At 39.1% G+C, this 12,568-nt stretch overlaps 1 protein-coding gene across 1 annotated transcript in view; it reads right to left on the bottom strand.

The window, feature by feature from the left end:
* Positions 1–7,982: 7,982 nt before the first annotated feature.
* Positions 7,983–12,568, bottom strand: part of gria4a (glutamate receptor, ionotropic, AMPA 4a) — a 122,980-nt gene continuing 118,394 nt past the window's right edge. The window contains exon 18 of the mRNA XM_042486326.1: positions 7,983–8,207. Within this exon, the coding sequence (XP_042342260.1) occupies positions 8,043–8,207 (165 nt within the window). The 3' untranslated portion in view covers positions 7,983–8,042. The remainder of the gene's footprint in view (positions 8,208–12,568) is intronic.

The following is a 12,568-nucleotide window of genomic DNA, read 5'->3' as shown; positions in this document are numbered from 1 at the left end:
AATAAGAAGAGACAAGCGTTAAATATCACTTTAAGAGCATAACACTGATGTGCAACACAAACCCTGCATCTTGAAACTTTTGAGGATTTCAGTAAAACTGATGTAACCCAGTGACATTCTTGCCTTTTTTTCTTTTTGCATTTCATATTTTAATTGTGTTTCTGTGTCATGGTGGCATGAAAGTGTGAGCAAACTGGAGTCTCAAACTAAACAGATACATTAAAGCTGGAAAATTTGAGATGACAGTGAAACGTCTTATTCCATTAGTGAGGCTTCTTTTAAACTATAACATCACCTGTGCCCCTACAGATTCTTACACACACACACACACACACACAAACACACAGAGGCTGGGACTCAAAGCGAGCAGATCGAATCACAAAGACTAGTTTCTTTTTCCGTCCAAAAGATATTTTGTTGTCTGTCTCTGAGATGAAAGCTATATATAAAAGGCCCCTCTTTAGCTCTGTCTGGATTTAGAAGTGGTGTGAAAATCCATCATATTGTTATGAAAAAAGGTCCCTCAGCAATGAAGGCATGCAGTGACTGAAACGACTGCTATGTGGAGTATCTGAGACATGGCAGCTAAGGCATGCGGTGGAGAATAAAAAACTACAATATTTTCCAACGGTTCCTTTGCCAGTATCAATTAATATTTTGAATCCAAAATTTGTCATGGCCTACTTTAGGTACTACAGTAATGCAGTCAAACTGGAAAAATCAAATCAGGCTGGGATATTACAGTTCAGAGCTTTACTGTGTCATTGGAGAAAAAGCTTTAAAGAATAAACTATACCGAAACACAGTCCTTAGGCTGATGCCATTAGGTTCACTGGCAAACTGTTCTACAGGTGGCAATAAAAGTAGCCTCCACATAGCGCACAGATCTCACTCTTGGTACAGCTGAAAGGTCTCTGCCTGTGAATCTAAGGATCCAATACCTCACAAAGTATGTCTGACATTCATTATACCCAGGTGTTTTAAGATTTGAAAAACAGTACACTGACCATTGAGATGAACTTAGGTCTCTGTGGGCAGATTTGCTGGTGAATTTTTAACAATGTTCATTTCACCATGGGTTTTCTTTAGCAGTGTAGACAAGACAGAAATAATACAATCCTGTGTTTTCTGTGTTACTTTGGCAAATTGTTTTCAAAGTTAAAAAGCTCTGCATTTGACAATGCTGACTTCATTCTTGTGATCAGGTCGAAAAGCATGATGTTTTGTTTGTTTAGATGTACAGCAGTAGAAATCTTGTTTCATAGTGAGGGTATCGATACAAATCGTGCCAATAATAGTAGGCGGCACTTAAAAATAGCTGTGTATCATCTGCATAGCACCGAAAATACACAGTTGTCATTTTCTTTTTTTAGCTAAAACTAATGTAATATAATAAATACTAATGCAATAAAGCACGGAGGTTATCATTTACTGATGTCTTTCTTTCCCTATAATCTTTTCTACAATTTCTTTTGACATTTGTAGATGAAGTGAAAGTGACTTGCATTCTGATTCCTAGTTTAGTTTACATATACTGTGTCTATATAGACACAGATATACTTGATGGCAAAGCAGCGGATATTTAGTTTTCACTATGAGTGAAAAGAGCTGCGATAATCATCCTGAAACAAATTGTTTTTAATCAACTTGCAATCAGTTCCATTTCATTCACTCTTTAATCCAAATGGAAAATACTTTAGTCACACTTTTCAGATGGCATTAAATGAATGCAAGTCTGATTTATTTTTCATTCAGTCAGAAAATGAAATTTGTATTAATCCAAGCATGTAGAATTACAGTTTTGTGTGTTCATTTGTTTCCAACTTCTGTTTTGCCTGTATGACTACAAGTCTGCATATAGGTGAGTAAGTGGTAAGTGTGCATTGTATGTAAACACATTTCAGGCTTCCACCCACAACAGCAACAAAATAGCATGAGGATGAGCTGTTTGCATGTGCTGAGAATGTTGGTGGAATTCAATTTCCTATCCGATCATGAGAGACGCCTCAAAGAAAAAGTAAGGGCATGCAAGGTGGTCATGGTGGGGAGAGGAGCTGTGGATGAGAGATCAGGCTTTGAGATGGATTCCCCCGAGAGAGGGATGCAAAAAAATGGAGAAATGAAGTATGACAGGAGGAGGGGGGCTAAAGAGAATAAGCAGAGGAATACAGAGTGGGAACTGAGGAGAAATGAGGAGGGGCAGAACAGGAAGGGGGATAATAAAGAGCTGCGAGGGGGAAAGACTGAGATTGAGAAAGAGGAGATGAAATGAGCCAATAAAAATGAGAAGGTGAAAAGGCTGCTGTCACTCTGCAGTGACAATAAAGAGGCAGATTGAAGGTGTGTGTGTGTGTGCATCTGCACGTGAAGGTGCAAGGTTAAGAGGGTGGCTGAACCACCTTAAAAATTGTTATTTTGCTTCATCTTCGGGTAAATGGGAAATACTTGTCAGTAATAACCCAGCGTGGTATGTGAATATCTGTGTGAGTGTGTTTCTGTGCGTGAAAGAGATGGCAAATAATGGGAAATGCTTGTCAGTGATGGCTCTGCATTAGGAGTGTTAGGTCCCCATGGACTGAAAAAAGGAGCCCAAATGACAAAATCGCAGCAGGGATTTTAACCCTGTTATAGCTAATAAAACAGCACAGACTGTGCAACGTGAGGCTTCATATACACACCGAACAGATACGTATAAAAACTCTGGTGAGGCAAAAAATTTCAGTTGTTCTTGAGGACATTTCAGAAGTGCTGAGTAATTTGTTTGAGTTCTTGCTGTGATTTAAATGTTAAATCCTCCCCAATAGCTGTGTTCAATTTTTGAGACCCACAACTACAATAAAAATGCTCAGCTAAATAATTTCCAGGTTCTTTAGTCCAGATGGAAATATCTCAAGAGCTATCACAGTAGGTGGAGTGGCACAAACTTTTAGGCATTTTTTTGAAATCTTCTCTAGCTTATGATCTTAAGTGAATGGCCAAGTGCATTTAGGGTATGTCCAACTTCACTTTGCCAGTTAACTGGAGCAGAGCTAGGTGCAAATAAGGTTGCAAGGTGGTTGTAGTTAGTCCCTTAAAGGTCCAGTGTGTAAAATTTAGGAGGAATTAATGGCATCCAGTAGTGTGGATTGCAGATTACAACCAACTGAAACATCCTCTGGTTAGGATTTCTTCACCGTTCGTTTGTTTTGTTTAGGAGGTTTTCATCAGGAGCCGAATTATCTGCAGAGATCGCTTCATCTCTAAAACAAACGGGTCAGGTGATTTCATGCTTTAAAACAGTGTTCCTCGACACTGTTTGGCATGCCAGAGACCAACATGTTCTAATCCTAAATCATCACGTATCGCTGCTTTGTTAGTGAAGTTCCACACCTACATATGATGCTCTATGTATCTTCCTGCATCTGCTGTTGACATACCGGGATGCCCACTGGCATGTCAACAAAAGGACATGGTTAGGTTTAGGCAGCTAAAACACGTGGCAACCAACACTGGGGCATCAACAAAAGCACACTGTTAAATTAGGCAACAAAAGCAAGTGGTTAGGTTCAGAAAAAAAACAAAAACAAATGTCAGGCTTGCAGATGAAAGTTTGGGGTTTGTTGGACCCATTCACTAACCCTCCCATACACCCACCCTATATGTACACTCTAGCTCCTTGTAGTACACTGTAACCGGCAGCGTTTCAACTTAAAGCCATCCAGCGGTGTATCACAGTCAACAAGTGTTGTCTTTACAAACTGCTGGGGCCATATCTACTGCAACAGGTGGCTTTCGGCATCAATCTCTGACAAAGTGTCAGTATTTGACGACTTCAGAATGAGAACTGGCTACGAAGATGGGCCACGAACTAGCACATGCCACTGTGTGCTCACTTTTTTTGTCTGATAACTTAAGATTCAGACGTTCAGGAGGTTTGTACTGGGAGCTAAATTATCAGCAGAAGTCTCTTCCTCTCCACAACACATGGAACTGGTGTTTCAAACTGGTAAAAACACAGAGAAAATAAGTTTCATTTACAAAAAACAAAACAAAAACAAACTGTTTTCCCATAGCCTTTGTAGCGGAAGCCAATGTCTGGATTGTCTGATCTGGGCTACTGTGGGAACATGGTGGTGAGACATGACGATAAAAACAGAATTCTTACAGTTCTAACAATTTGTTGATTATACACCAGAGAAAATTCTTATGTTAGACAAACTTCCTTTTTTTTGAAAGAAACTTGGCAGTGGTTACACTGTGTCTTGGTACCTAATGGAGCATTTTGTGACTCTAGATTTACAGTAAGCAATTACTGACTATGATTTATCTCAGTCTCATTTAATAGAATTCGGGTAACTGCAAGGTATTTGTTCTCTAACAAGGTAAATCAACAATGACAAAAACAGTCTGTAACAGAGTAACACTTTGATATCCTAATTTGCAATTTCTTCAATAGATGCCCCTGTGATCATACTTATTCATTATCAAGATATCTGCTAACCCTGTCTGAATACAAGTTCTTAGTTTAAGAGAAGACATCAAGACAATATGGTGAATAACATCACTTCAATGATGAAGGCAGTACACAGTAAAGGAAGAGGATCAGTGGATGAAGAACCACACAGAGAGAGCAGATTTAGCATTGATGTTTTACTAGAAAAAGAAACCAAATGGAAAGACAAGAAACAAAGAAAGAAAGAAACAGTGTTAAAGCCAGAGTGTTGACAGCCCAGCAGTCTGCTTTTTGCTGTCTACGCATGAAATCTTATGTGCTGGAGGTGGCAAAGAAATAAACAACAGTATCATGTACAGTTTAACTGCCTCGTGTGGTGATAGCTGGATCAGTGCTAACTGTCTGTTCACAAATGAATCCGCTGCAGAAATCCACTATTCCCATTATTTCTCTCAAGCTGGATTGCTGCAGTGCTGCTGCGCTGATCCCCTGGGCTGAGAGGTGATTGGAAACTGTCTGTCTTGTTTGTTTCAGCCATGAAAAGGCTTGTTGCTTGAGATACTTGTTGTTTTAGGATGTTATTTTCTTCTTATGCTTTTGTCTGACTTGACTTGTTTGACTTGAATACATTTGATTCAGGAGTGATGCATTATGAGGTACGTGTGTGAGCTCAGGAAAGACGTGGAAGTCTTCTTTTGTGAAATGTTAAGTTACGACATAAAAAGAATGCAATGCTCAGAAAAAGAGCCGGAAACAACTCAGATTGTCATTTGGTGTCTTGAGTTCTGGATTCATCTCTATCCCATTACTTTGCAATGTGTCAGGGCAGAAAAAAAGTCATCTGTCACTGCTGAGATGCACTTCATAGAAAGAGTTCTGTTATGGTGGGACAGGAGGGGAGATGAAAGTAGAAAGAGGGAATGGGAAGACAAAACAAGAAAGGAACGAAGACAATTTCAGAGATGGGAGGCAGGGCACTGGACAAGCAGAACAGTTAAAATAAAAAAAAAAACCCAAAGAGGACAAGGAATAAAAGGAGAGGTGAGCAGGACAGAAAACACAGTATTTCATTCTCATATACAGTATCACTGTATTATGCCACAATCGCTATGTAAAAATCTCTGTCGAGTTGTATTACAACAAAAACTAAAATTGCATTGATGTAAATCCATAAAAATATATTTCTTTCTTTTCCTAATTGTTCCTCAGATATTAATGATGATGCATATCTTCTCCCCAAGGCTGGCATAAAGTTAAATGCGCAAAAAAAAACAGATTTAAAACATTTTTTAGGATTGATTGCTCTTGATGGATCCAAACATGTCCCCAAAAAGCACAAATCTTGCCCGATTTGAACTCGTGTTGGATTTCAATCTGTGGTTGACTCACATCTGGTGAGAAGACAAATAACAAAAAGCACTGAGGCGATATGAAATGCAACACAAATGCTACACTCTCCAAATGTCAGACAGCATTGTTTCCCTGTACAGTGACCGCAGTGGCCATCCTCTCCAGAGGCCTGCCTAAATGTGTTCTCATTGTATTGGCTCCAGTGTTGAATACTGGCCCTCTACATGCTGTTTCAGAGGCCTTTACTGCCCACTAACAGAAGGACTGGGGGTTAAAAAAGTGTTGACAATGAAAGACAGTGAATAACTACTGGTGAAATAGACAAACTGGCAAAAAATAAAATGGTCCGAACCTCTCATGGTGCTTGAGTGATCACTCTGAGCTGACCCTGTGTATGCAACATGTGCATGTGTTTTTATGTTTGTGTCCGTGTGAGTGCCAGATGGACATTCAGTGTTGAGTAGGACACACAAAGACTGTGGCATATTAATATTCTCAAGTTATCAAAAAACAGCCATATAACAGAATGTATGCCATGGCCTCCGACAATCTGTGATCAATGTTTTCTATAGCTCTTCTATAGACGTATATATATATATATTATATATATATTTATATATTTATTCATTTGTATTATATATAATTATATATAATATGTCGATTCATAAAAAAGATTTGATCTTAATTACAAGTAGTGGCATTTTCTTTTATATTCATTATTGCAATGAATTGTTGTCTAAGATGATTAAAAAAGACATGTGAGTTCTGTTTTGCTACGCAGTTATTTACAACAGTTTTAAAAAGCAAGCTTTCTGATATTGTACCCTTCCCTGGCCACTGGAAAAGACTGATGATCTTAAATGACAACCAGCTGCTCATTAGGTGCATTATTTTTAAAGAAATTGAAAACTCTACCCATAGGTTAAGTCAAATGAAGCACACACAGCATAGACCTGTGGTTCTCAACCTTATTACGGCTCTGGAAACAAATGGTTTACTACTCTAGTCCCCCCATTGTGAGGAAACATGCAAAGAATGCTAAACTTTGTCCATTGTCCAGCTGTTTGGATTTACCATTCTTGAGGACACAGAGGTGGAATTATTTACCATGATTAAACATTTTTTTTCCCAAATGTTTAAACACTATATTTGCTCCCATTTAAGGTCCCAGCATTCAGGTTGAGAAGCACTTTTTGTTAGGTTGCCATTTGAGATCTGCACGTGTTTTATTTTTTCTTTCCATCACTGAATATATAGTTTAAACCTCCCCTTTGCCACCCGGCAAAAAATAATCATCAATTTGCTATTTCGCATTTCTACTGTCATGATGATGCTGTTGATGAAAGATTTTGTTATTTACTACCTTTTTTTTTCTTTACAAACCCCTGTGAATTCTGCGGCTGTGATCAGCCACACGTGTGTGTTTCGAGGTTACTTCTGTTCTATATTGGCTGATTATCTCGCTGGTTTTCAGGGCGAGAAATCATTCTATATGCGTAGTAAGAAAGCATTTTTTCATTCAGTTTGAACAGTCCATGGCAAAGTAGCAGGTTTGCACAGTCCGAACGTTCAAGCTTACAGTTTTCTGGTCTTCTAAGGGTGATAAATACCTGGCACTCAGTCTTTGCAGGCAAGTTAAGATGGAGATGACCATGATGATGATGATGATGAAAACAATGTTTTTAGTCTTAGTAAGGCGTTGTCAAGGGGTGCGGCTCATCAGCCAACACTGTCCAGTGAAGACAGAGCAGGAACAGAGTTGTTTGGTTGTCTTTTTTTTTTGTACCGTCAGCTGCAATCATCATCTTTATCACTATCATCATCATGATCAGTTTTGCAGTCATGTTCACAGCTCATTGCTCATTTCATGGTAAGTCTGTGCTGGCTTTCCAGTCGGTTCGTCGATATCAGGATGGTATCCTCCTCAAAAAACAGTATTATGAATGCTGCAGGCAAGTGTGATAGTCATTGTTGTCTTTTGTTTTGTTTTTTTCTCCACTATTAACTCCACAGTTGTATTTCACTTATCTCTTGTAAAATAAGTCAATGGCAGCAGGAAAATGAGATGATGATGCGCAGTGTGTTTATGTATTCCAGTGTGTAAAAATGTATTTGTATTTGAGTATCTGTAATTATATGCATATTTGTGTATATGTGTGTTATGCATGAAAATGATGAAGTGTGTGTGTGTGTGTGTGTGTGTCCTTGTCAAAGTCTGTATGTTTGTGTGTCATTAAGGCACGGCAGGTGTTTTTGGTTTTCAGGGCAGTCCAGAGGAGACCACTGCAAGGCCGGGGTGTCGGAGGGAGGCGTGGCCAGCATGCACAGCTTTGGGGCAGTCTGGCGTCAGGACGCGGCCATTCTCCCCCACACTTCCTGTGATGGACAGACGGGCCTTGTTCCGCATGGCTTCAGAAAAAGACAGCTACATATGAGGAGAGGTAGAGGGAAGGAAATAGAAGAGGGTTTGAGATTTAGTTTAAAAAAAAATCATATCATCGGCAAAGAAACGTTGCAAACTCCAAAATACAGAAATTTCAATAAAACACATGCATGAAGAACACTTACACATGCATGTGCCTGTACACAAACTGAGCACACAAGAACACTAACAGTTAGAAAGGTCTGAGAGTGCAATTTCACACATTGTTGAAAAACTGTGGAAGTTTTGCCATCTGCATTCCACTCTTTTTTTGTTGTTGTTGCAAGGGCCCTGACACATCAAGCTGGCTGCTGGCCATTTATTAATGTTAGGCAGTCTGCGAGCATCTGTCGCCCTAGTTTTTGTGGTGTTTCTGATGACTCTGGTAGACCTCTGATGGCTGTTTTTTGGCCGATTCAGCATGTTGAATTGGCATGGAGGAAGGCAAACAAATGGCTAGAGTCAATACAGCGTGAGATTGAAACAAACTTATTATATTAGGTATGATTGGTTTTTTTTTTTTAAGCCATTGAGGTCTTTAGCTAAAACAGGGAATTTTTTCTTGTGTTTTTAATGTTCTCACTGGCTAATGGGGTCAAACTTGGAACAGCATCTGGACCGGCCCACTGCTACACTCCTTCCCAGTGGTCTTTTGGTTTTCCTTTTTTAATGACAAATAAAATAATGCGGCCTGCTGCTGTGTTATTTAGTAGTTATTTCCTCTCATGCGACTGCAGAATATAATAAGTATGTGCGAGTTGGCTTTTGGCTTTTGGCTGCAGTCTTTGCGATGTGTTCAGTTCACTTTCAGGCCAAAAGACAGGCGATGTGAGGTGATGCAACAGTCACCCTTTTCGCCACTAGTTCTGTGATGTTGGTTTGGTGGCTGGGCCTTAGGGCACATATTATAAGTAAACTACTTATGAAACAATTAGGTAAATAATTGATTAGTCATTGACAGAGTAATCAACATTAATTTTGATAATCAATTAATCTCTAAAGTAATTATCAGGCAAAAAATACCAAACAGCTGGTGGCTTTGCTTCTATCTATTCTTAAAAGTCACACAGACACTCAATTATTACTGCCTGGTTAAGAAGTTAGCAAGTGATTCACCGGAGATTTACTTATGAGTTTGTATTTTCTGAACAGAATTCACCACAAGCTGCTTGGAAAAGCTTTTTTCGGATTTTCTCACTGAGCTTTTGTTGTGCATCAAAATTTGAAAGACATTTTTCTCCTTGTTCAAACAAACTAATCAACATGTCGCAAGTACCGTCATTTCATGTTTGGATACACCCCAAAATTGCACATTCAGATCTCACTGCAAGGCTACCACATAGTGCAAATACAGTAACAGTTTTACAAAAGGCAAGAGTAAACGTAAAAGCAGGCAACAATCAACAAACATGTACACACTGGGTGAGAGGATTTAGGTTGTAGACATCTGCATTTCATAGGTGACCATGCATTTCTGGGATCTGGTTTCAGTTATCTGAAAAATTTGGGTGAGGATTTGAAAGGATTTGGAAAGTGAGGACTTTGGAAGGACAAAAGGAAAACACAAAGGAGTGATTTTTCTTTCAAGGTTTCAGATTTATAGAGAGGGATCGACTGACGATACTGCTCAGAGTAGGACGACACTTCATACAGACAGGCTACTCTGTGATGTTTCACAGTTACATTTCTAAGAGGCAAAAAGCTTTTTTTGCCCCCAAATGACCGAGCCTTTTTTGAGAACATATAAGGAATTAAATGGATGTTGCTTGTACTGTGTACTGTGATTTGGATGCTTCCTAAAATATCTCCGCTAACACTGAATTCAGAAGGTTTTCATGAGACAATCCAGAGAGAATTATCTTTTAGTTTCATCTTTTACTTCCTAAACATAGCAATATGATTATACACATTGCTTAGAAACTAATAACCTTTATTTTGTATCAAATCTTGTAGGAGCCACTTTTGAATAGATGAATTGGGAGGACAGTATTTGGGAAAAAAGGGGAATTTATATCAGTGCACTCTGCATTTACAGAGTGCAGGGAGACTCGTCCACCTCTTTTATTGAATGCTGTAATGCTAATGTACAACTTAATTAAAAATGAAAGAGAAGCATAGATTATTCTTGAGGAATATCTAAATGAATCTGCTTAAGTTGTTCATCGAAAATGACCTTATAACGCCTCTGAAAGGTTCATTAAGCAGATCATCAAACTGAAGTCCAGTGTTTCCTATCACTTAACTTAACTACTCTTTGACGTCAATAAATGTGAGTCATGTTTTATCAACAACATCTCTAAGTAGCCATTCTATATGAAGTGTTTGCTTCATCAATTATTCCTCTACATTAACACTAAGTAACTGGGCTGTTTGTAAGTTGTCAGGGGCTGGAATAAGTCAGAGTGCTTGTTTGGACCATTGACAATAAGGGTGCACAACTCCAGTTTATGGACAACACATAAAAGGTGTAGTGGTTGGATAGGAAACAGTGCTGACTACTAGTCACCAGAGCTTGGGAATGTTTATTCAGCAGGAATTGTAGCTATTTTGCACAGATCCTTACACAGTTTGTTTTCCCATACCATACCATGTAAATAAGATTCACATGTATATTTCAAGTCCTGGTTTGTTAAAAATGTAGATCTTTCAGTGAATATCAGGTAATCCAAATAAAACTACTGCTACTGCTTTTAATAGCTGCAATAAGTGAAGATTAGGAAATGTTTTCTTCCCCATAAGGTTTTGACTATAGGAGCATTTTAGATTTTTGACAAACTCACTATCACTCAATCAACTGATGGCTGCAGGTTGACTAATATCAATGTACAAAAAAAAAAAAGTAATTAAACACTGCTGCTGGGTAAAATAAAGTCATCCTGCTATTTCATTTGTTCCTCAATAACTCAAACTTACCTGATTATACCTAAATGAATGAGATCAAATCAGCATTTCAAGGAGAATGTTTGAAACTTTGCTCTAGCTGTCAAAAGTGCAGTCTCATCCTAAATTGGTTCTATTGGCACAGTGTGAACTGGTTTTAAAGTGCTCTTCAAAAAGGCATTTCATGTATGCACATGTCCTCCTGACACTAAAGAGGTGCTGCTAGTCTAATTATGACAATTATGGTGGACATCCACTGACATAAAAACATTTCTTTTACTCTCGACATATATCTATCACATTATGGCTGAAAAAGTTTTAGACCCAGATTAGAGATAATTGGTGTCCACATCTTAGCTTATTAATTTGTAGCTTGAAGCAGTCACAGATTTTAATGAGGAACACCACAGTAACTAACTTTTGCTCTCAGGGTAGTGAAGTACCAATATAAACTTTTGCTAAAACCTTAAAGATAAACTATTCAGGATCCCTACAAAATAAAACAACAACAATATATAGACTCATACAGAGGTAATCCCTCTCAATCATCACTCATGCCCCACCAACACGTTCTCATCCCAAGTTGCCGCATGTTGCCGTTTTGCAGTGGACTCCTGCGTCTACATATATATTATGCTCTCAGTATCCCTCTGCATCTGCTATTTATGTTCTGTAATGCTGCTACCATGATGTCAACAAAAGCACATGGTGGGTTAATGCTGCGCGTGGTTATGTTAAGAGAACTAAAGCACATTGCAACCAATGCCAGGGAATGCCAGGGCGTCAACAAACACACATGCTGTCACATAGTAAAAAAAAACCAATCACATTCGCACAGGAAGTGAACGCAACTCCCATATGATAGTCTGGGGTTTGTGGTACCCATCCACCGCCCCTCTCGCCCACCCTATAGGCACCCTCATGCTCCTTATATTGCGTCATTACCAGCAGCATTTCAACCTGACACCATCCTGATTATCATACGCACATTACAGGTTGTGTCCAGACTTGTTCTCAATTGACACCACCTGTTACGGAGCAGCCGTCCAGCTGCATTCTCTGCTGATTCCATCCAGCAGTGTATCGTGTGGCTTTCGGCATCAGGATCTGACGCCAAAAGCACCAACAAAGTGGCAGTTCTTGTCAACTTCGGAATGAGAACGGGCTGGAACCACTTTAAATGTGTGCCGGAGTGTATTTATCTGGAGAGACTGCCCTATGCATGCATTTCTTTATTTATTTTCCTTATTTTGCTGTGTTCGGGCATTCCTTTACGAGTACCCCCACAGCACGAAGGTTAGGTCACAGCCTGGCTGCCCTTTTCTTATATAAACCTATCAGCATCATTATTAAACACTCAGAGCAATGAGTGTCGTTTAAAGATTGCAAAAGTACGCTCAGGATGGCCTAGAGGGGAGGTGGATGGGTCCAACAAACACCAGACTTTGACCCAGGAGAGTGCTGTTTGAGACCAACAAACAACA

The sequence above is a fragment of the Plectropomus leopardus genome, chromosome 5, assembly GCF_008729295.1.
Source record: "Plectropomus leopardus isolate mb chromosome 5, YSFRI_Pleo_2.0, whole genome shotgun sequence".
NCBI lineage: Eukaryota > Metazoa > Chordata > Actinopteri > Perciformes > Serranidae > Plectropomus > Plectropomus leopardus.
This window is presented reverse-complemented; position numbering and strand designations above follow the sequence as displayed.